Consider the following 25,848-nt stretch of genomic DNA (forward strand, 5'->3'; position numbering starts at 1 on the left):
ATCAGAAAATTCAGTGGTGACTGTAAATACCTACAAAACAGCCCTCTTCATTTACAAAACTCTTTTCATACTGTTAGGAAAACTGCTGTTCTTATATTTACAGTATATTTTTCCATGAAGCACATATTTGGGCTACACTATCTTCACCACAATAAAAATATGTGTAGATACTAAATTCTGTTGTTTAGAAATGAATAAATCTACATTTTGGACAAACACTTTCATATAGAATGTTCTCATTTGAAATGCATTGAAAAGGAAAAAAAAATTTCTAATTAATGTACAAGTCTAATCACCATTCTCCACATGGAAGAGTAATTTTTCACTGTTCATTTGCTCAGTTTAATCTCAAAACTGACATAACAGAAATGCAATGGCCTATAAATCTGCTCTCATTTGTTTCTTTAATATTCATATTCCATTGAACTACAGCTGCTTGTTGCTACAGTCTATTACAACATGCAAAAGTGTCGATAAAAATATTATGAAAGGCAAGATGTGTTTCTTCATGACTGCGTGTGTCATTTATTTGCAGAAAGACAATAAATGACTCGTGGATTTTCCCTCAGCCTGCTGCTTGGTGGGCGATTAGTGATTAATTACCTTGCAGCAAATTGACATGGCACGAGGAAATTGACACAACCCTGATTAATTAACTTTTTATGGGAGATAGTTACTTACAAAACATTGCGTACCATAATTGAATCCTTTTACATAACGTCATGGTACAAAAGTTTTAGTCAAATCCAAATTACCCAGAAGTTTCTATGTTGTTATATATTTAGGAAAACAGTGTTGGCAAGGAAGAGGACATGCAGGCATGCATTTGTGCCGAACTGCACATTTTTTGCAATGCTAGATTTCTGAGAACTCCATGTCCTCCTTAAAAAAAATAAAGTTTCTTATCCAGAAGTTGAATACTCAGACATGCGCAATTATAAGAGGGCCCCATATCCTCCTTAAAAGAAATAAAGGTTCTTATCTAGGGGTTGAATACTCAGACATGAACAATTATAAGACAGTTGGAATGAATCACTGGGAGAAGATGTCTGCTCATATTTCACTCTAACATCTACCTCAGAGTGAAGGTAGGGCCACTTGTGTTTTATCTCAAAAGATAACAGTGACCAAGTTATAGATTTACTGGTGGCTAGCATCCATAGACAAGGTATATGTAAAATAATATATTGATTAGTTAGGATGCTATGTATGAAGGATTGTATTGTTAGTTTAAGTAAGATAGGCTTTTCTCAGAACTTACCTTAAAATATTGAGGAAGCATGTGTCACATCTATTTGTGACATTTAACCAGCCTCTACAGAAGTGTAGAGTACTAGGGCATCCTTAATTCAAAACAAACAAATGATGACACATGCCGATTTAACTGGGACCCAAATTTATTCCCTGTTTACTCAAATTAATAGCCTTGGCTTGCCTTCAGGAGGTACAGTTATACTGGTTAGGGCAATAAACAGCGTCTACAATGAAAGCCACAGATATTTTAACCAAGTCAGCAATGACCTAGGAACTTTTTTTGTCTTTAAATTTACCTTTGCTTCCCAGTTCCTAAATGAACTGCAGTATATACTATTTTTTTTTCCAGGCAAAAACAAAAGTCTTAGTACTAATGGAATTTGTCTAAAAGCCTAACAGAGTAAGTCCTGATAGCCACAAAACAACAACAACAACAACAACAAAAAGTACTCAGTCTATAAAGGCCTTTTTTAATATTATAATTGTATGTAGAATTTTAAGTCATCTAACATTTAATTGCTTGTTTGAGGCACCAAGATTTTTTTTTTGATGTATGTGTTTGTATTTATAAAATAAGACCATAATGGAAAATGTTTGAAAAGAATATTAGATTTGGAGGCTCTGCATTCAAATCCTAACTCTATAACTTAATTTTCTCTGCCTTAGTTTTTTCATTTGTAAAATGAGGGGCTAATGACTTCTAAGATCCTTGCCAGTTCTATATCTATGATTCTATATTGATCCTTATCCTCTGTAGTCTGAAGCTAAGCTTCTATCTTAGATATTGAAAAGTGAGATCACATAAAATTTGAAATGAGTTGATCTGTTGCCCAAGTTGTGCTTACTTTATATTTCCATTAAAAACATTTTTGTCCATTTTCATAAAGTCTAAGTGTGTGAGTAAACACAACCTTAGATTATGACAGGACCTTCTGCTCAGTGCATCAGCTCAGTACCTAAATCACAGAACTTATGTGGTAGGATTTCCAGGGAGCAGCCATGCATGACTTGAAGCTGTCATTCACTTACATACATGTGGTCATGAAACTGAAATACAGCTCTCTGCGTCGAAGACAGTGGGATGAAGTAGAGAAATGAGGCAGATAAAAGATGAAAGGAAGAATGAAGGGTTCTGGGGAGTTCCTAAAAGACACCATAACATTTTCTCCTTTGTGCTACTCTAATATTCAATCTGGAAACATTCTTTATGATAGGTAGAAACAAAAGAAAACAAAACTCTAGAACATTACAAGTAACACTACAAATCCCAACTTCACTTGGTTGGTTACCTGCAAATTTATTAATGGGATGTGTTGAATCAAGGCTTCAGAAAATTGCTAGGCCATGTCAACACTGGCCCCAATGTAACACGACATTCAAGTTCTCCACAAATTGATGGTAATGCCTATGCTGCTATTAAAAAAAAATTCAGTATGGTCATATATTTACCCCCAATGTACCTTTTCAACAATAGGCCAGTACAGTTATAACCAAGGGCAAATAGTGCACAAGTGTTTAAACAGCATTAGGCTTTGTTGAAAAGCAGGTTTGCCTCATAACTTATTGCTCTATAGTAGTCATACCAAGGGACATTCAGCATCAATTTATCTTAATTTATCTATTGGCACGGTTCACAAGTGCATGAAAATCTTGCCAATAGATTTATCTAGAATTCATTTTAAAGGAAAGTGACAACTTTATCTTTTTTCCCCTAGCTATATGGGTTGGTTTCCATTTTGTGACAAGACGTACAGACTAGAAATGCAATGTTTTCTTCGCCATTTGAAAGAGTAGATATTGTATTATAGCATTATATTGAGAAATATATACCTGAAATAAGGCAGATTTGAGGAATTATTCAGTGAGTTTTTACCAAGCAGTATAAGCCATATGGGATCATCTCTCATAGTCTGTAGACCAAGACTGAGTAACTTGGTCTAAATTATCTAGATACTTGACTTTCCATTTTGACTGTATAGACACTGAGTCAAACTATTAAATAAAGAAATATCTGCACAAATAGAAAAAAAAGTGTTAGTAAGATACATATTTTCATACCATTTGGAAACACATCATATTTCACTAATTCCTATAGACTTCAAAATATAGAATTGGATACACAGAGTATGTAGTGCATAGTACACTTTTCTCACTAGTGAATTTATCCCTTTGTAGATTATGTAATCCTACTAAAATGCCTAATTTTAATCTAAAAGTGGTTTTGAGAGGAAAAAAATAGAACCGTGTCAGCTTTTCAAATCGTAAGACATGAAACCTGGATAACATCATTTCTTTTGTATGATATGGGATTGGAGAGGAGGAATAGAACAAAAAAAAAAGAAAAGCAGTAAGGACTGGTTTCCTTTGAGCCAATAGTTTCAAGCTTCAAAAGGCAGAAATGTTTTCCTTTTAAACACCTTGAGTATTTTTAAGGAATGTACCACTCAGAATTTTGTTATTTTTGCATTATTGCTGCTCACCACCAAAATTATTTTTCCCCAGAAAAATGAATTAATTCAAAAGACATATTCAGGATGTCTTATTTCCTGAATGTGACATAATAAGGTTTTACAGCTTGGAAGTGATATTTGTGATCTGCCTACTCAAATATATTGACAATTCCCTGCGGGCAGGATTTTTGTAACATTTCATTCAGCAAAGGGAGCATGAATCTCAAATGTGGAGTGTTTAACTTGGCAGAGCCACAAAAGGCATTTCCAAGTTACTTTATGTTGTCTGCAAGAGCAATAAAAGACAGACAAAAAAGCACCAGGCTAAAAATACAATGCTGAGACACCTATTTAATTTAGATGAAATGATTTGTCATAACCTATGAGTTGACAAAACATGAACCAGTTTCACTTTAGCTTTCTGACAATGTAACACAGAAACCAAATAACTTATACAATTATTTTATTTAATGCATATATAAAATATACGTCCAATTGTTAAATCATTCACGATCTCATAGTTGCCCTGGACAAGCAGCTACTGTCTCTCAAGGTAGGAAATAGCACAAGTGAGATAAATTATCTCCATGATCCCAGCTTGGATTTCCAGTTGAATTACTGGGCTGCTAGAGCTTCCTAACAGAAGATGATCTGAGGGTGCTGCTTAATTATGAAGTTTGCAAATTGTATAAATACTTTATTCAATTTGCATATCAATGTTCATTCTCTACTAACGTCCTTCTCTTGTGTCCCAGTGTGACTCAGAGATAAACCTTGATCCTCAGAGGACAGCTTTTCCATGGAGTAGCTCAGGCACTTCCTACAAAATGGGAAAGACTTTACATATGGTCCCAATGACAAACTGTGAGTGTTATCTGAGGACCATCCAGTTAGTGCAGAGATTAATGAACAGAAATTTGGTCACAAGGGGATGATTTTTTTTTTGACCACTGCTACTGCATGGAATGAATAGAGTATCAATGTTGCTATACAACTTGCTTTGGCATTTTGTGTTCGAATGATGCCATCAAACTTTGAAAGTTAGTTATCAGAACTCAGAAACCATGCATCATCTATGAGAATAGAACCTATAGCAGCTCTGATATATAGATTTGCATATAAAAATTATTTCATTGAGGTGGTCATATGTGAAAGCACATCTGTACGTTATGGAAGTGTTGACTAGTGGTCTAAACTCTCAAACCTTATGAGGACCATCAACCCTGTAGCTTCAGTGACCTTGACAAAGCATCCAGGCTTTTGTATAAAAAGATACAGGGGGCAGTTCAAGATTCCCAACCAGTGGGTATCTCTAGGGAATTACTAGATCTCTGCAGGTAACATTCTTGTAAGTAGGTTCATGAAAAAATGCATGCCAGACCACATACCCTGCAAGGTGCATATTAGCATAAACATAAGCATGTTCAAGGCCTCAAAATTTTTACCTTATACTAGTAACACTGTATATTGCCATATTCCCTGCACATCAATCCAAGTTTACAGCCTGAGATTAAGAGTTGACTTGTTCTCCTCTTTAAAATCCATATCATTTCTGAGAAACAAGTCAAATACAACCAAGTGGTAAAAATTCATAGCAATGGATCTTCTTAATATGCTTTTCAAACTGATTAAAGACTTTCCTATTGCCAAGTAAGGGCCAGTAGAGGATGAAAAATGACAGATAGTTAAATTTTAAAGCAATAGCAAGCAGTTGGTTGATCCACTTAAGAAAACGTGAGCATTAAAAATACTTTCTGTCAACAGTATCACAGGACCAAGGGTTTCCAGGGAATTTCCATGAACAACTGCCTCACCGCCTTTCAAAAACATCTCATCTTTGCCTTGTTGTTTTCTGGTTGCTCATGAGCTAGAATCCCAGGGCAACATAGTTTATTGTTTTAATATCTGTCTGACACAAAGCAAAAGGATTCTCTGGTGACTCCTTATCTGTCATATGTATTTCTGTAAAAGAAATATCAAGACAAATAAGATGTTTGAGGGCAGACCATGGGATAGTACTTCTGCTACTGGCTGTCTTTTAAAAGAAAAAAACCAGAACGTGAAAATATAAATGACGTCAGCAGAAAGAGCTGGGTATCAATCATTTAACATATGATTCCTTATACTCAGACCAAGCCTTTGAAACAGCTATTAAGACTTACCTACCCTTTTAAATCTCCTATAATTGGACGATTTGGACATTATTAAGACTTAGTAAAACAGAACGACATCAGATAAAGGAATAACACACTTGAGAATGAAAATATACAAATAAGGCCATCTATATGATAGGCATGCAGCGGATAGTGAACTAAAGAACTTTCACAGCGATTTAAATTGTAGTTTTTTTTAATAACACTGAAAACAAGTGACACCACAGAATATAGAAGGTGAGATGTTAAAAGACAACAAAAAATGACTTCATAAAAAGAATATTTTTTGAAATTCATAAACCTATCATGACTTCTAATAAAATGATCCTATGGATAGATGTAAGAGATTTCAATTTAGACACTAAAATTCTTTTTTTCTCCTTCTATATATGTGGAAAAGGGACATTTGAATGAAATGACACCAACACGCATTTGTGGTAAGGAACATCTGCACACCAAAATAATAACTACCACTGTAACAACAAATGCCTAATCTCTATGCTTTGGCCCTGTGCCAAGCTGAAGGGAGGTGCCCATTCAAGTGTGACATATTTCAGTGTTAAGTCTGATCTTTTTCTATTAAGCACCTGGAGAGGGAACTTAAATAGGGTAAGCAAATTAGCATGATGCTATGAAATGGGAGGAAGGTTGGAGAGTTATTATTTACTAGTAAGGTCATAAATTGGCCTTAAAAAAAAAAAAAGAAAAAGCTCAAGCTCCATAGGGTAGTAAGTCATAGAGTAAATTACATTTTGGAGATGGTATTCTGAATCACAGGTTCTTTTGTGATGAAGAATAACTGAAAAGGGATGCTTGTTTAAAAAAAAAAGCAAAAAACAGAAAAAGACACCGAGAACAAGAAGGTAACTGATCACAACCACTGAATTTGAAATTGACATGATTCCAAGAGGAATGTGTGAGCAACTCCCAAGAATGTACCAGAAAAAAAAAAATCCTGCTAAAATAATTGTAGAAGAATTCACTTCAGTAAAGAATGCAAAGAATCTATTAGTACAATGTACAACCAAAGCACAAGAAACAAAGCATATCAGTAAGTCTCAACTATACACTTACAATGGTGTAAAAACATAGAGGGACAACTTTAAACTGACATGATTATGAAATAACTATGACCAAGGGAAGGTATTTGCATCAAGATTTTTCTGATTTCCTTTATCTTTCCCCCTAAAGTGGCAGGTAAGGGGACCTTGATTATGGGGACATGGTCAAAACCACACTGAAGAAAAATGACAAAGCTAATCTTAAAGAGACAATCACAATTTCCTTTTTTCTAAATATACTAAGGACCTGTGATTTCATTGGTGTGGTTACTTGCATCACTGTTATAAATTACATCTACTGCAATAGCCTTATGTGTGGCCACCCTGCCTCAAGTCTCCCCCCACGCCAATTCACCCTGCACTCAGTTTTCAAAATGATCTTTGTAAAGTGCAGGTCTGACCATGTCATATACATGCACCTCACCCCTGCCCTTAATTAATAAACTCTAGTGGCTTCTCTATAGTCTCCAGGATCAAATACAAAATTCTCCTTTTTGGTAATCAATGCCCTTCATAACTTTCCCCTGTCCCACTTTTTCCAGTCTTCTTATACCTTACATACCCCACCTCCCCATTTATTCTGTGATACCCTGACATTGTACTCCTTGATGTTCCTAGAATAAGACTCTCCTCTCAACTCCAAGCATTTTCACTAGCTGTCCCCCATGCCCAGAATGTTCTTTATCCTCATCTCTTCCTTGTTGTTGTTCAGTTGCTAACTCATGTCCAACTCTTTGTGACCCCATAGACCATACTGTCCATGGCAATGATACTGGAGTGGTTTGCCATTTCCTTCTCCACTGGATTAAGGCAGAGGTTAAGTGACTTGCCCAGGATCACACAGCTAGTAAATATCTGAGGCCAGATTTTAACTCAAATATTCCTTACTCCAGGTCCAGAGCTCTATTCACTGAGCCATCTAGCTGCCCCTCATCACTTCCTTTGCTTCCATTAAGTACCCAGTAAAATCCCACCTTCTATCAGAGGCTTTTTCTGACCCTCCTTAATTCTGATGCCTTCCCTCTGTTCATTATTTCTAGTATATCATATGTGTGTTTCTTCTTTGTACATATTTGTATTCTCCCACATTAGACCGTGAAGTTCTCGAGAACAGAGACTGTCTTTTGCCTTTCTGTTTCCCCAGTGCTTAGAACAGTGCCTGACATATAGTAGGTGCTTAATACATGTTCACTGACTGATTATAACTCCTCAGTGCCTTAAAAGACTGTTTTCGTGATTTGCTGTGGCTAAAAGATGTCATCTCCTAGTGAATCACCCTCTTTTGTTGAGCCTCTATATGCTTAACTAGGCTGATACTGATGACAGAAAAAAAACTATCACTGGGCTCATTGTCAAAATCTTTCCAGCTTGATAGAATGCAACAAATTTGTGGTCTACTGAAATAGTATTGTAGACTATAGGATCATCTCCACATCATGATGAGACTTAAGAATAACACTCCAAATATCAGAAGATAAAAATAGAAGACCTGCTGTTCTTATAGAAGCAGTATAGGAACTATTGTAGAAAGGCATGACTCATCAATCTAAAGGCTCAATGTATAAATGAATGTCAACATTCAAGTGACCTTTGTGTGGATTTCTTTCTCCATGTGTTTATGTCAACCCTCTTTTTGGAGGTATTTCCTCCACTAAGTTGGTGACTACAGTTTACTTGCTAATAATACATACTCTCAGCAAAGCCATTTGGATTGATGACAATAAGCAACAGTGTTATGGGGAAGTATTAAGTGTTTGTCTGCTTTTATGAAAACGAAGGCTTCAGAGAAATGCCAAAAATAATGCCAGGTGAACTGATGCAGGGTAGAGGAATTGGTGTGAACAGCCCAATAGGAAAGCTTTAAGAGGAAAGTCAGAATAAAAGAAACATAAAAGAAATAAAGAAAATAGAGGTGGGGGGAGGGAAAGGAAAGCAGGATTTGATTTTTTTGTAGCTGAATATCTCTGCTCAGAGTAAGAATGCTATTCTCAAATGAATCTTTTCTTTCACCAATGTGGTTATTATTTCCAATGATGAATACTGTAATCAATCCATGCTTGCCCATCTGGTATGACTCTTCCAGATGTCTTCCCATAAGTACAACATAGAATATCATTCCAAATGCTAGAGGCCTTCCTCATTTTCTTTTGAGACATCTTGAAGATACTAAGATTAGCATGTGCAATATACATCAGTTATCCTTCTTTCTTACAATTTCCACCAGTCCATCTTCTTTTTAGCTCAAACATTTCTTTGACAGTATCCCAAGAAGTGTCAGGCATGTGGCCCATGGGCTGCACACAGCCTTACAACACTCTTGAGTTTGGCCTGAACCAGATTAAAATGTAATTGGGAATATTTAACAAAATAAGTAAGGATACAGTAAAACATAGATAAGATGACATTTTAAAACTAAGTCAATATGTGGCTGTCAGGGATCCTTATGTGTGGATTAGTGGCCATTATCTCTACTTGAGTTTGACACCACTACTTTAAACCACTTCTCCTATGCATTTTTTGCTTATAATGTGTTTCAGCTTGTACACACCAATCACATGCCTCTTCAGTACCCTTTGGGTGATCGACAACTTTTCCTTGTAGGCTGTAGTGTTACTTTGCTCATAGCCATATAGCAACATAAGAACATTAGTATAAAAAATGAACCTTTGTTTCAAGGAGGAACTTTGGGTCATCAAAGGCTTTCTTTAGTAGGGAAATTCAGCAATTTTCCAAAGATAATACAGGCATCCCTCTTTCTCATATTCAATTCTGGGCATAGCTCACCATCCATTTGCAGTATTTGTCCAGGATCAATGTGTATATAGAGATAGATATGTACAAACATGTATGTGTATATGCACATAAAACATGCATATATAAAAATGCTCAGAGAGTAAGCACAGTTGCATCTTTCTGTTTTCTACAACTTGATGGAAGTTGCACAATGGAAAAGATAAGTTTTATTATGGAATATTGCCTATAAAAGCTTGCCTCCTCCTTTCTAGTACTCTAAAGAGAATTCCCTCAAGGCATAACTAGGTTATTCTCAGATAAGAAGCATTTATTATGTGCAAACATTTTCTATATGTAAGGAACTGTGCTTAGAATTGGGGATACAAAGAAAGAGAAAAACATGGTTCTTGGCTTCAAGGAGCTCACATTCTAATGGGAGAGACAACATGTAAACAACCATTATCATACAAGGTATATACAGAATAGATGGAAGGTATCTCAGAGAGAAGATACCTGCAGTGGAGGTGAGGGGAGGGAAGAGGGGAGGCTTGCAGAAGGAAGGAATTTGAATTTAATCTTAACAGAAGACAGTAAGTAAAGTTGAAGGAGGGCATTCCAGGCATGCTGGATAGTCACTGAAAAGAAACCAAGTCAAAAGATGGAGTACAGTGTAATAATACTGAGAAGACAGGAAGGAGAAAGGTCGTGAAGGGCTTCGAATGAGATCTTGGAAGACAATGGACTTTCAGGAGGATCATTTTGACAGCTGAGTGGGGGATGAACAGGAATAGGGAGAGATCTGAGACAGGGAAACCAACCAAAAAGCTTTTGCAATAGTCTAGATGTGAGATGATGAGAACCTGAACCAGGGCTGTGGCTGTGTGACAGGAGCTAAGACAAGTGAATGAAATGTCGTCTGTGTAGAAACAACAAAACATGAGAATCGATTGGATATATGGGGTGAAGGTGAGTGAGAAGGCAAGGATGACATCAAAGTTGTCAGGCTGGATGACTGGGACATTAGTGGTGCTCTCAACAGTAACAGGAAAGTTAGGAAGATGGGAAGGTTTAAGGGGAAAAAATACTAACTTCTCTTGTGAACATATTGAGTTTGAGATGCCTACAAGACATCCAGTTCATAATGTCCATAAGGAAGTGTCTGCCATAATTCACCAATAGTGCTTTTAAAAAAATTACCCAAACCTTTGCTTTCATTAAGTATAGAAGACTAGCCCCTGGGGGAGGAAATTCCTTTTACCAGTGTGGATTTACAACCTGTCTGCAGTGTATCATTTTAAGAGTTGACTGAGGTTCTCAGAAGTTAAGCCCAGAGTCAAATAGTAAGCGTGCATTAGGAGTGGGACTTGAACCCGGGATTTTCTGCCTCTGCAAACAGCTTCTGTCCATTATGGTACATTTTAATGAGTGTCTACAGGTAGGAGAAAACACAGCCAGTGATTTCCTAGAGTAGACTAGAAAAATGGTAGCTGAATTGGGGCTGGCGGGGGTTGGGTAGAGTGTCAGACGACTTTCTAGAGAATAAATTCAATTCAAAGCTTGAGAGGTATAGGCCTCAAACACAGATAGGAAAAGATTCTGCTTCCCTGGGAATTAGAAGCTTAAAAGTGTTGTACTGCTAATATAATAATAAAATTCTCAGCCAGGGCCTAAAGGAAGAACTTTAATACTAGAAAGGGAAGTGACAATTGAGAGTTATTTAAAAATGATTGTTTAGTACTTAAATGTTTTGTCGAGGTAAAAAACATAACTTATTATGACCATGATTTAACTAAGGTGCATATATTTTTAATCCCCTAATTCTCTCACAGCATAATAAAGATGTTTATTTGAACTATTTGCATGACCTAAGGTGGAGAGGGGAAGGGAAAACTCTTGAGAAGGAAAATAATTACAGAAATGTAATAAATGTGTGTGGGGGGCGTACAACTAGGTGGCACAGTAGATAGAGAGCTGGGCCTAGAGTCAGGGAGACTTATCTTCTTGAGGTCAATCAAATGTGGCCCCAGATACTTACTAACTCTGTGACTCCAGGCAAGTCACTTAACCCTATTTGCCTCAGCTTCCTCATCTGTAAAATGAGCTGGAGAAGGAAATGGCAAACCACTCTAGTATTTCTGCCAGGAAAACCCCAAATGGGGTGGGGCCACAAAAAGTCAGACACAACTAAAAAATGACTCAACTAAGTCTGATAAACCCAGTGGCATCATCTTTAGAGGACAGAGCTCTCCCTTTTTACATTTGATGCGGTGGTGGGAAATTAATGAGAGACAAACCAGTGAAAAGAACTCAGCTGGAGGAGATTTATACTGGGGGACTGTGTCCCCAGATTTCACTCTGTATTTTAGTAATTTTCATCAGCATATACCGGTATTCACATTATAGGATCATAGATTTAGATCTGAAAGGGATCTTGTTTTACTGATACTCTCAATTTGCAGTTGAGAAAACACACACTGGCACTGTTAGGTTTAGTGACTTGCCTAGGGTTACATAGCAAGCAAATGTCTGAGGACGAATTGTTTTTCTTCCTCTAAGTCCAGGATTCTATCTACTACACTATGTTATCCTCTTACAGTCTATGTGCCTTTCAGAAATCCTCTCGTATGTTGCGGGATGAAAATGGTCAGCAAACATAGCTGTAAAAACAAAGATGAATTCTTAAATCTATAGAGAGGGTAGAATGTGGGGAAGAACAATTAAAGTTAAAAACAACTACCTATAAACTCACTTTTTATTACTGGAACCCAGTACAACATTTTCTATATTGAGATGAAAAAAAGTCAGTCATTAATTTAGACCACTAATTTATTTACAGAACCTTATGGAAGTTTTATCAATTGCCCTCCACCTCACTCCAACCCCCAAAAGTTATGGACCTAATTTATGTGCACTTATTCTACTTACATAACTTAAATGAATTCCACAAGATTACTCCATAAAATTATAATCAATATATCAATTAAAACATACTGCTATCTTCTTGCCCTTCAGTTTCATAAGCCAGAATAAATGATGATGATTTGCATACTGATAACAATTTGCCTCTGCAAGAACTTTCCTATACTATCAGATGTTTTTCTTGTTCAAAGTGAGGATTTTGAGAGAATTAAAATTAATTTTGTTTTTGCTGTAAGACTTCCCACAAAATATGCTAATAAACTCTTAAGTATAGCTTTAGTGGTATTGTATGAAAACAAATTATATTTATGTGAATATTTGTGACCGTGAAGTCTATTCTTTTGCCCTTGATGGATGTCTCAGTAGCAAATGAAGTAGAAAACAAAAATGATGTTAAATTTGATTTTGGCAGAAATACTTGGACTAAACCAACTTCAAAAGCAGATCTGTACCTGTTTCTGAAAAAAGCACTTTTCTGCTGGTGGTGATCAATGACCCATAATATTGCTAATTAGGGTTGGAGTTTTCCATCCATGGAATAAATTAATTATCTTCTTATATTTCAATTTAAGGAAATGGCAGAGCAAATTAACTATAGGAATGAGGCAAAATACCCTTTCCCACCATTTTCATCCTTAGAAACTGGGTTAAAGTGGATATATGTAAGCACACAGACACTCATGTATGCACACTGAACTACTCAACTCTGAAAACAAACTGTTAGAAAATTACCAAGCTCATTTCACCTCTCCTTATGGAAAGGTGCACATACCTTATATGTAATAATGAAAAGGTGCTAAATGTCTATGCCAGGGAACAATGGCACACTTTGCTCGTGGAATTTTTCTATTGATAATCTTTAAGCAAATTTAAGATATTATTATTCATATCATGAGACAGATGGCCTTGTCAAGTACACTGGGAATTTTGTTTTTAACAAGATCTCCTAGAGCATCAAGTTTGATATAACATGATTCATAGCCATAACTAGAGTGGGGAAACCAGTTCTTCTTCCCAAGATGCAAAGGTATAAATAGCATTTGCTGGTCTTCTACAGCATAGAAAAAGCAGATTCTACTACAGTTTATAGTAAGAATAATTAGTTAAAATTGGAAGCTTATCAGATAGCATGTGGGGGTGAGCTACATCCTCCAACTCAACTGAGGGTACCCTGCTTGCTTTGGCTGCAAAAATTCCTAATTAGACTCGCAAGTGGATCCATTTTAAGCCTTGAACAAAGTGTTTCCCCCCCCCCCCCGCCAAGGGGTATTAGAAATACTTTTATAGATAGATAAAATACAGTTTCACCTACAGAATTGCCGCATACCAGAAACATTAAACAGCATGTTAAAGGAACACTTCAATGCATAGGTGTAGCCCCATTTAAAAATAGGCATGTGCACATGCACACACCATACATACAAACACACATACATACACACAAAACCGTGTTATGTATAAGTTAAAAATAAGTCATTTTGGTGAGAATTATTCATACTACAATTATACCTAATTTCAGGATTCATTTAAATAGTATGTTCCCTCTTATTAAATTTTTACTAAATTTACTTACTAAAAGTTAAGTATATATATATATATATGTATGTATATATATATATATATATATATGTATAGCTATGGATATTTGGACAGCTATTTGGTAAAGGGGCCAGGGTTCAGAGAATCCAAAGTATCAGAAGCTAAATAAAGATCAGAAAAGATCTATGAAATCATAATGAGAATCTAAGAAACTTCAACTTACATTTTTTCTGGAGTTCATCAGTTATGAAGAAAATCATATACCCACATGTCTAAGTTATGAACATGTGATACTTGTGGTTTGCTGAAAAATAACAGAAACAGAGGCAAAGTACCACACACTCTAAAGGGATCAGCAGGGCACTTACATTCACAAATGCATTTCCTATGGATCACCTGAGGTCCTATTCTAATAAGAAAGCAATGGGAAAAAATACGTTCTCTAATTGTGCTTTTGTTTATTTTGTTTTCACATGACAATGATGAAAAAAAAACACATACAACAAAATCACCACGTTGAAAGTGGGACAAGGCAGATATTCTGTGAAATAATTTTAACTAGTTACTGTAATTCTAGTTGTCTTGACTGTAGACAGAAGAAGGAATCTGAAATGAGGGGAGCTAACTGCGAACAACCTGGAAGAAAGATAACTTTTAAGTTACTCAGAGTAAGTTAATATCCTCAAGGAAATAAATACAGCTGAACATCAGCTGAATAGCAGACAGCCCCTCTGGCCGTCTTGTTCTGTAATATTGGCAGACAGTGAAAGGTGCGTGAGCTGGTCTCATGCTGCCTCTCTGACTTTAAACACCTGGTATAATCAAACAAGTGATGGACCTGAAATCACAGGATTTAGAGATGATGTGGATGGACCTCAGAGAAAATACAATCTGACACTATCACTTACAAATGAGGAAATGGAGGACTGGAGCAGTGAAGTGATTTGCCCTATATCATAATGCTAACAATCATAACTGGAACCCAGGTCTCTTGATTCCTGAACTCTTTCCACTGTGCCAACTTTCTTCGCTTTGTAAGTTTTAAACAAAAAACAAACTTTTGGACATCTTAATTTCCTTTTTGATTGGCTGAGTTAAATGGCAGTTAATTTTAATCAATAGCAAGAAATGTATTCTGATACAGTCTTAACAAGTACAACCAAGATGTTAGCTAGTTCACACTTTTTTTCTCCTTTGTTCTTCTAGCTAGTGCAAGTGACACATGGAATAAAATTAATGAAATTAATACTTTTCCAACTCACCTGGTACAAATTGTAATTGACCCTAAGCAACTGGCAAGTGTCCATTTCCAGGGCTGATCTATACACAGATTCTGTCCACACATACCCTGCCTTGCCCTAGGAGATTATATTCATGTTTTCATTCATTCAACCAATCAGTTTTTAGTCTACTCTTACTATGACTAATAACATGAGGTACTTTGGAGGTATGAAAAGAGCATATATAGCTTCTGCCCTTAAGACACTAATAATCTATTAGTAAATGCTAAGAACAACTGGAGAAAGTTTGGATGTCAGCAGATTAAGGCATGCAAGACATAGATAATACATTAACTACTTGAGCTGTGCTTATAAGATTTGGAGTTAGGACACTTAGAAGACTCCTAATCCAAGGCTCGCATTTTACAGATGATCAAAACTAATGACCAAAGAGTAACTTATCCAAGGTCACACAGGTATTAAATAGCAGAACCCAAATTTAACCCCAGGTCTTTTTTGTTCTCTCCAGGAATAATGCTGCCCCTCAGGAATCTACAGGACTATTCTAGCTGAAACAGAGTTTGTCAGAGAAGGCTTTTTAAAGCATCTTAACTTCTGACTACCTCTTGTAGGAAGTAATGTAACACGGACTGAAAGCGAGGAGTAAGTAGCATGAGCAAGGAAGCAATTTCTGGGGAACAGCAAGCTGACTAGTTTGGCTAGAATGGAGGGGCCCTATGGTTGGAAATGGGCAGAAAGAATTAGATTACATCAGTAGCCATTGTGTAGAGTGATATTTGAGTGGAGGCAACTGGGTATAAGGTTAACTGGGGCAAGGATATAGTGAAACCATCCAGAAAACCAATTCATTAATTCAGTCATGAGGTTACAATGGATTAGAGTGGATTATTATCGGTGGTAAAGTGGATAGAGTACTGGGCCTGGAGTTAGGAGGACTCATCTTCATGAGTTCAAATCTGGCTTCAGACACTTACTAGCTGTGTGACTCTGGCAAGTCACTTGACCCTGTTTGCCTAGTTTCCCCATCTGTAAAGAGAGAAGAAAATGGCAAACCAGTCCACTATCTCTGCCAAGAAAAGCCCAAATCGGGTAACAAAGAGTCAGACACGACTGAAATGACTGAACAGCAACAATTAACTGTAAGGATAGAAAGAAAGGGTCAGGTAAAGGAAACCTAATCAAGAACAAATGTGTGAGGCCTGAAAACTAAAAGTGGGAGCCAAAGAGTAAGATGAACTTAAATTCTACATTTTGAAGCCTCAGTATCCTCTGGGATGATTGTATAGTATCCTTGACAATGAGAGGAGATAGGAAGTAGTGCTTATTTGAGGAAACTGTCATGTGTCGATGTCCTTTAGGAAAAGGGATACCAGGGTCTGAAGTAAGAATGACAGGTCCAAAGATGAAGTTTGGGGTGTCATTCCATGTAAGCAGATGAAACCACAAGAGGGGATGAGCTAGTTTCTTTAAGGAATATCCATATAGATTCATTGTATTGAACTGGGAGATAATCCTTTGGTGCCTTCATCGTTTGTGGTGAAATACTGTAGACGTTAGATTGTAAAGTTTTAAGGAGGGAGTGGGTAACAAAGAAAGATGGGAGACAGAGTAGAAAGAGTACCTCTAGTCCCAGAAGTTTATTCATGAAAGTTAGGTGGGACATGGGATATAGTTGGAAGGGGTAGCAGTGTTCAGTGAATTATGTTTAACACTAGAAAGTAAGAACTCAGTGTAGAGTGAAAGATTTAAGATACTAAAGAGGTAAGAGATAAATGTGGGAATCATGCCTCTCATGAGGTGAGAAAAGATGAGGTTCCTAACATAGGTGGGACAGTTGGCATCTTCACAAAAGGTGCAGAGATGGGAAAATAATAAGGGGAACACGTGGAAATGAGTAGGGAAGCTTCTCTCTGATGATGTAAGGTTATCATCTTTAACTGGGAGGAGATGAAAGAAGACATTTGAGGTGGAGGACCTGCAGATGTGCAATAGATAATATGGTGAACGTATGAGGCCCAGTACCCCAGCAACAGTGAAAGCACCTAAAATATTGGTGGTTCAGAGCTGTTTAGTTCTAGGAATATTTCCAGGAATACTTTACATAATGGGTGCAGACATGGAGAAAAGAAAGAATGAACAATCCAGGTCTGGAAGAAGGGTGGGTGGACAGGATTCCTTCTGTAGGAAGACCTGGGTTCAAATTCTGCTTGTTACTTCACAAGTTGCATCGTTGGAAGGAGCACCCACCCATCGAAGTATAAATGTTGAGGATTACTATTCTTTTTTTTAATAGGTCTAAAATATATAATTTATCACAGTATACATAATTATCTATCATATGAAGAAACACAGGTGCATGGTAATCTAACATCTAATCATACAAGGTTGCAGTTACACTGAGGGGGGCCATAGGATCACCATAAATATGAGAGTTGAAACCAAAGTTATTTTGACAATCTCTAAAGGCTGTTCAGGAAAATTTGCATTTACTTATAGGTTTGCTTTTTTTTCCCACAGAATTTATTGGATCCGGTTAAAAATTGTTTTGAACTATGTATTTCCAGACTACTTTCCTGCAACTAACTCCTTATATTTATTCTCCCCTGCCCCCAATCCCTATTTCTATTTAGGAAGAGAAAGGCTACAACCATTAGTACTTGCAGTGGATGAGAGGAAGATTATGTTACACAAGTGGTTTATGGAGCATGTGTAGATAAATTAATTTCCCTTGCATGAAAGAGACAAAAACCCTTTTGATTTGGAAGCTGCCAACAGAGCAGCGGAGAAGAAGAAAGGTAAAGATGGGACTAAAAAAGGTAGGGGTGTGAAAAGAAATCAGAAATACTAGAGTTGAAAAGGATTTTTTGAGATCAACTAGTTTGATTTCATTGTTTTATAGATAACAAAACTGAGGCAAAAATGATTTGCTCATGGCCACATAGGTAGTTAGGGTAATCAAAAATTACTATTCTTCTTATTAAAAGTTTTGTCAGTTGAGAATGACAAAGATTCCTACAATAGCAGTACTAAAAACAGTAACAAAAACAAACAAAAAACGGAATTTGTCGAGACCCTACCTTAACTTGGAGAATACTTAACCATTACAAAATAGCATAATCTTTTCCCTTCTATTTAGACTATGTAATATGAAGACACTGTGGAGACTGTTAGTTACCAGGAAGGCCTCTACCCAGCCTAATGGATCATTTATACTGTGGAGTCAGTTCAAAGATTAGATGGACAGCAGGAAGGAACCTGAGTGATAATAGCTTTAAGTAACATACTTTCCAGTAACCGTATTAGAAACCCTGGCCACTTGTGCTCTATTGCCAGTGACTGTTGTAGTGGAAAGACTTTTGGGTTTGAAGTCACAGGTTCTGAATTTGAATCCTGTCTCCCACTTGTGAAAGTCAGAATCTCTCCCGGAGGCCTAAGTTTTGTAATTTAACAAATTAAGAGATTGAACTAGATGTTCTCTAAGGTCCCTTCTATCCTATAGCCATAATACTAGGACTGCTCATCATGTTCATTAAGGAAGACTGACATTGCAAACTTACCTATTTTAATGTCATTTTCGGTCAAGTCAAATTCAGGGATTATCATCCAAGTCATTATTGCTTACTGTAATGATGGTTACTTGCTGACTTGATTATACATCTAATCAGTGAGAATCAATAGTAAAGAAGCATGCTAAAGGATTGATATCACATTTAACACAAACTCAGTTGTTTGTACTTATTAATATATTTCTTGATCCTTATCATTAAGTGAGTTTATGTTTTGATTTCCCTTCAACCCTTAACAAAAAGAAAATTAAATGTTTTAATTTTCAATTAAATGTTGTCTTTAAAAATTCCTTGGCTGAATCAGTTGATAGAGCAAAAAAAAGTTTTTTTCTACTTTGGAAGTTGCATCTCTTTGATAGTCCAAAAACATTTTAGAAGGGGATAAAAGAACAGGAGCATATTGAAAGCCAATTTTTTTTCACTAAAAATGGAAAATTCTGCCATAATGACTCACTACTTTTAGTATTACTCCTCTGATCAGTTTGCTCATTACCTGAATAGCTAATGACTAAAGGTAGCTAACAACTGTCAGATGTCACCACAGATCCACATGAAGAAGAATGATATAAATATACTGTAATAAGGACTAAATACTCAAGCTGATGTCTTCCTTAGGCACACTTCTCACTAGCTCCACAATTTATTATTGAACATCCGACAGAACAGAATCCTTCAATTAACCATTTTTGGCATTTTTAGGAGTCTACTTAAAAAATGTTCACTTGTCCTAAAAATGTTTTTGCTGCTATATAGGTGGGTGCCAAAAAGTTTCAGGTCAACACATAATGTAATATTCAGTGTTTTTTGTTTTGTTTTTTGCCAATTAGATGCTAAGAGATGTGCTATAACAAGTTTTTCTATATCCCTTCTCACTCCCACACCATCCCTGTTCCTTTAATAAAATATATTGTCATATTAGAAGATGCTCTTGAATTATTGCCTTCTCCTGTTCCCAACTATCTCAGAAATTGAAGTAAGTATTGGTTTGGACAAGATTTATAGTTTGGGTATATGTCCTGGGGGATCATGGAAGGACTGTGGAGAGGAAACTGATTGTACCACTTCTCCCTAAAGATGTTTTTCATGTCTAGAAGAATGTCTTAAATTTAAATGGGGAAGACTGGAATCTGCTTTGAGAATACATCTTGAGTTAGCCTGTACAAAGATGGGAGACTTTTCCCTAACTCATCCATAGCTGAGAAGTGAGTTTTCCTCAAGCAGCTGAAGAACTGACTTTTTTCCTGTCAAGGCAACTCAAGAAAATTAAAGGGAGAGGGAAAACAGAACATATGCTCTTGAATCCATACCTCCAGCAAGCTCTATCTCTTTCCAAAGAAAATGACCACTAATGACTGGATATAGGCTAAACTGTTTTGGCTAGTGTGGAAAGGGTCACTTTGTGTCACTGTGCCAAGAAGTTTATTGATTAGTAGTCACAAACACTAAAGAATACCCCGTTCTTTCTTTATACATACAGCTAACACTGAAATAAATTGCTTTTGTGTGTTATCTCCTGATGTTAGAAATTCTCCATTGTCTCCAAATGACTTCAGGTGCTTCTGGGTTTTTAACATGCTTAACTGAAGACGTTTTTATCCTTGTGACTGCTTACAACTTCCTGGCCCATCAGGGAAGTCGCCGTTTGCTTCTTAAGGCTGGGCAATTCAGTGATGATCTGGAACTGCAGAGTGGTACAAATTGGCAATTCCTGGCCCCAGCCCTTTACCCAGGCAAATCTCAGGCTGCTGCCCCTCTGGAGCTGGTGAAGAGATCTTCAAAGAGGAGCACCCCATCTAGAGAATGTTCTGAGCCATGTTGCCGAAGAAGTCCTCCTTTTATGACCGTCTTCCTCTCCACTCTTTTGGTCAGTACTTTGCAGTGAATATATACATTGTATGAAATGGATGATAAGGTCTCAGGCTAAAGGAAATCCAGACAGCTAAGGATGAGAGTCTCCTTGAGGAGGGACTTATTATGAGGAATAAGGATAAGGTGAGAGGACCCCACGGCCCAAATAAGCAAAGACAGCTTTTTGCTTCAGCCCACTTTAAGAATTCCAAGGTTATTTGCAGTCATGGAGCTAGGTTGGGGACCTGCTTTCAGTATAACCAAAATGGATCCTTCCCCCCTCTCAACCCAGACAGGCCCCCGCTCCAGTCAGTGTTAAGGGAGGCACGTATACTTTGGCATCACTTTTTGATCTAACTGCCCTGTTTATTCAGACCCCCCTCACCCGGATTCCTCCCGTGTTGAAGAGCCATGAATATATGGAACCATCTCCAATGGCTAGCTGAACCTGAATCTTAACAATTTGGGCGTCTGACTCTTTTTTCTAGATTGAATGGAGGCTGAAGCAATTCCTCTTTCTTACAGTAGTCAGTCAGAACATTTGGTAAAACAGCCTTGCAAATGTCCCACTTGCCAAGGAAAAGCAACATTTTTATAAATGGCAAATAGGCTGCTGATTTTGTATACTTCACTTCCTTAATACCCCCTGAAAGGAGGATAAGTTTAACATGCTATATTTATGTAGTGTAAATTTTATTTTATTTTATTTTTTATTTGTAAGGCTGTGATAGAAGGTAGGCAAAGGGCTGTGGTTCCTCCACCATTGGGACTTATCTGTAGATAACAGAATGAAATTGATGTCTAGACTATGAGGTATCAGACGGGGATGATAATGAGGAGAGTGAATAAGATGCTACAGAAACAGAAAAAAGCATGCTAATGATTATCACCTTAACCTCAACGAGAGCTAGAGTGGGGTAGGGAAGGGAGAGGAGGGGAAACTTACATGGCAGGGAAGGTGATTTGACTCATATTTATGTCACAAAACAAAAATAGAGCCGCAACACTGGCTTACTTGTGGAAGTGTATACTAGTGAACTGGGGGCACTGTACACAGAAGATCCCTCCTGGTTTGCCTGGCACAACAGCACCGTGCCTATAAGAGAGAGAGAGAGATGGTATCTGGTTTTGGAACACGCACACTAAACCTGAGGCATTATGTCAAATTAAAAAAAAAAAAAGAAATACAGCCATATACCAGTGTTCATGGGGCAGTGAAGACCAATGAGATTGTCTGCCTGTGGGTCTTATATTCCAGAGACCTCAACAAGTAATTCTCAAGAAAAAGAAGAAAGTGTTTCTGCCCAACCCAGCCCACCAAGCAGGAATTATCATCATTTTGCAAATTTTGGAGACCTGCTTTCCAGCAACCCTGTTAGGCTAGCCTTTCAAATAAGTACAAAGAGAATTCTTTTTCTGCCTGCCGAGCTCTATTGGACTCAGCCTACTCCCCCCCCCCCCGGGAGGTGCAGAGGTAAGGAGATAAACCAATTTGACATTTATTACTTTTACTTGGACAATATAAACAGCTAGTTACACTGGGCAAGTAGCTCTCTACAAGACTTTTCCTATTACGATTTCTACTTCTTGATAACCTAGGCCCTCCCTCTCCCTCTCTCTCTCTCTCTCTCTCTCTCTCTCTCTCTCTCTCTGAATATTCTGTTTCAGCTGAAAAGTCTGTCTAACTAACCTTGTTGATAAAGGGTACAAGTTAGCATTCTTCCTTTCCATTCATATGACTATTTTCTCTGCTTGAATTGAAAAAGACAGCAGATAGCAGGCATATTACTGCCCCCAAAATGAGTGACATCTCAGACATTTCTGTTCTTATGACATGTTTGAAATAGCTTGATCAGATATTGGTCAGTTCAGAAATTTCTTCAGGAATTATTTTACCTCCTTTCTACTACTCCAAATAAAAAAAGCAGAAATATTCAGAAGATTGTGAAAAACATTTTATGTATTTTTAACCTATTATGGAAAATGAAAAGGTATTCCTAATATTACCTTCCCTGGGTGGATAAGTTCAGTACTTCCAGTTTATTCTTCCATTACCACCAAAAGAGAAAGGAAGTTAACTCTACCTCAAAAAGTCCATTTATTACAAATGTTCAGCTGTAATAATGAGTTCTGTTCCTTGGAGCCTCACCCTAGGACTGACATCTAGAACTACAAAATAACCACAAAACCTTTAAGTCCAAAGAATAAAATTCAATTAAAAAAATTCTTCCCCCAGCAACTTTTTCAAAAAAGCATCAGGTAAATTTTGGTATGAAGAAAGGTTTTTCCGAAGGTTGTTGGGAGCAAGAAAAAAACAGAGTTGGAGAGCATGAAAGCCCTATTGTACCTGCTAATAGTTTGTTTTTGTGGGTTAACACAGAAAATGAAAAGCATATGGTGAGGGACAGAGAGATAAACAAGGTAGTATAATTTTGAAATGCAGATTTGAAGTGGTTAAGATGACAGGCTAATATAAATTATTCCCATTTGATATGGTTCAAGCTTTCTTAATTTCACAATTTCTCAACTTTCTCTCTTTTTGGACTCATCTCCCCAAAACAAGATATGCCTGAAATTCCCAACCCACAGATCAATACTATGAAAAATCAAATATAGCTTTTCCACATCCAGACTTGCAGATGATAAAAAAAAAAGTGATCAATTTGCAGAATGTTGGCCTACCAACCAAACATCTTCCATTCCTTTCCCTGATTACTTGAGAGTTCCAGACCTTGGCAACTCAAGAAGGAGAGTTCTTGAAATGGAGTAACTTTATTTGCTTCAATTTTTTTTCTTAGCAAACAAATTATTTTGAGGTCCTGGGCCTTAGGCTGTCCCAATCCTAATCCCAATTCATTAGTTAAAATCTTTCCCTTCTCCAATTATATTCCATTAATGCTCTATCACAGAACATAACTATAAAATGGAGTTTTTGAAAGGTCTAATTTTTCTTCACTTGACATTTTCTGTTTTTATTCTGCATGACCATTTAAAAAAATGATGTTGATTTCTAATCAACCAGAAGGAATGCACTTTTTTGGAAAGGCTATCTACTTTGCTTCAGATGTACTCCTTCCACCAAGGAAAACCAGGTTGTCTTATACACGATTCTATTTACTTTAAATATTACTGTCAATACTTATAATGAGAATTTTCAGAAGTCAGTAGGATTCATTTTAATGAGAGGTAAAGTTTCTTGAGATACCTATGTTTCAAATTTAAAATAATGTATTTGTAGTGAAAATATCCAAGAGATTTAATTATTCGACAATAAGGCCCTGAGGGAACATGCCAATATCCTGGATACAATTTACAGAATCTCAACAGAGTGAAATATAGGATTTCTGTTAGAATGCTAAATCCTGGCAGAATATAATGAAATCTTGATCTTTTTCTTCTGTTGTGTTTTTATAAGAAAAAATATTTGAATAAAGTTCTTCAGATACCTTCCTATCACAAATACACATATGCATGCACACACCCACACATACACCCACAATAGCCTTATGCCATAAGGCTGACCTTTGTAAAATAAAAATCAACATCTGCCACAGGGCTCAGTTTTTAGATTACCTAAACATGTTCCCATCCAATTTATAATGTACTTATGTATTCGGTTAGGACCTCTGTGACCTTTTATTACAAAAAACCTTGAAACTCAACAAAACAAACAGCAAAAATATTATTTAATATTAATGTAATTTGAAGTATTTATTTTCAAAAATAAGTCAATTGGGCAAATATGTAATGTATACATGGGATTTCTAGTTAGCTCTTCTACTTTAAAAAAATACATGGAGAGATTTTTCCATACTTTTCATGACCACACTTGGCTCTTTTCTGAGCTTATTTTTGCAGATTAGAACTCAAATGCCAAAACCAAAGCTATAGATATACAAGTTAAGTCCTGTGAGCCAGGTTTTAAAAAAAAATCTACCTTTTGCATGTTTTCAAAGTCATTCATTCTGATTTCAAATGAAAACCTGGATTACTCATAACTGGAAATGACAAGAAACAAATGTAGCAAATCACAACTGGGGTATATATTGGAGATTATTCCCCAAAAGTCACACTCAGTAAATTACAATATTAATAGCCAACATTCTACATGGTAGAAAAATACACAAAGGAGACAACAGACTATAGGACTATTTGGATTAGCAGAAGGTTAGCCATGGTTACTTGAAATTACCACATGAAGAAAGGGAAAAGGAAAGGCTTGACTGCTAAATTTAAATGGAGTGGTGTAATCACCAGACAACAGTGACAAAAGAATGAAAGGGAGCCTTGGCACCCTATTCTGAGAGTGCACTAAGAAATCCTAACCCTAGAGCTCAGTCTTACAGCTTATCCAGGCACTGAAGTACTTAATGGGCTGACCTTGAAGGGCTCAAGTGGAAACTTGCCATTGGTCCATACTAGTCATATTTACTTAATAAGTTTTTTGAATCTTATGTTGAGTAACTTATTAGCCAAGTGACTTAAGGATCCATTGTCATTTTCTGTGAATTTGGTGAGGGAAGACTGAGTCAACCCAAGTAACCCCAGAAAAGTCAGGATGAAATTCTTCAGCCTAGCAAAATTCTGATTTACCTGACAACTTAAAAAGAAAGGCACCAGTGTTATCCCATGAGTATCATCCTATGACTGGGTACTTAGGATTTACACTCTAGAACATCAAGTAACCACACGTGGCTAACAGCAGATGTATTAAATTCCCTGCTTTTCCCTGCATAATACTGAATGTGAAAACATTGTAGTCAAAACAGACTATACTAGAAATAGTGACTAGAGCATGGAGTAGTAGAAAGACATAGCATTTGGACTCAGAGTCCAAATTTGTTTGAATTCTGCCTCTTCTACCTACTGCCTATGTAACCTTGGGCAGTTTTTCAGGTACTCAGTTTCTTTATCTCATAACATAAGGCTGGATTAATTAATTTCTTAAGTTTCTTCCATTTCTAGTTCCTATGATAAAGAGATGTGGAACTATGGGTGTATAATTTTGCACCCAAATTCAGACAAGGTTATTATGTTAATGAGTTTCAGTTAAATACCTTTTTGTTGTGGTTGCAAAGGAGAGT

The 25,848-nt window shown here is 36.7% G+C and overlaps 1 protein-coding gene across 4 annotated transcripts in view; it reads right to left on the reverse strand.

Annotated features, from left to right (window-relative positions):
- Positions 1-25,848, reverse strand: part of RBFOX1 (RNA binding fox-1 homolog 1) — a 411,528-nt gene that overhangs the window by 60,331 nt on the left and 325,349 nt on the right. For all 4 annotated transcript variants that reach the window (XM_027839403.1, XM_027839401.1, XM_027839400.1 and 1 more), the window contains exon 8: positions 21,780-21,860. In XM_027839403.1, the coding sequence (XP_027695204.1) occupies positions 21,780-21,860 (81 nt within the window). The remainder of the gene's footprint in view (positions 1-21,779; positions 21,861-25,848) is intronic.

The sequence above is a fragment of the Vombatus ursinus genome, unplaced genomic scaffold (genome assembly GCF_900497805.2).
Source record: "Vombatus ursinus unplaced genomic scaffold, bare-nosed wombat genome assembly UNPS02014832.1, whole genome shotgun sequence".
NCBI lineage: Eukaryota > Metazoa > Chordata > Mammalia > Diprotodontia > Vombatidae > Vombatus > Vombatus ursinus.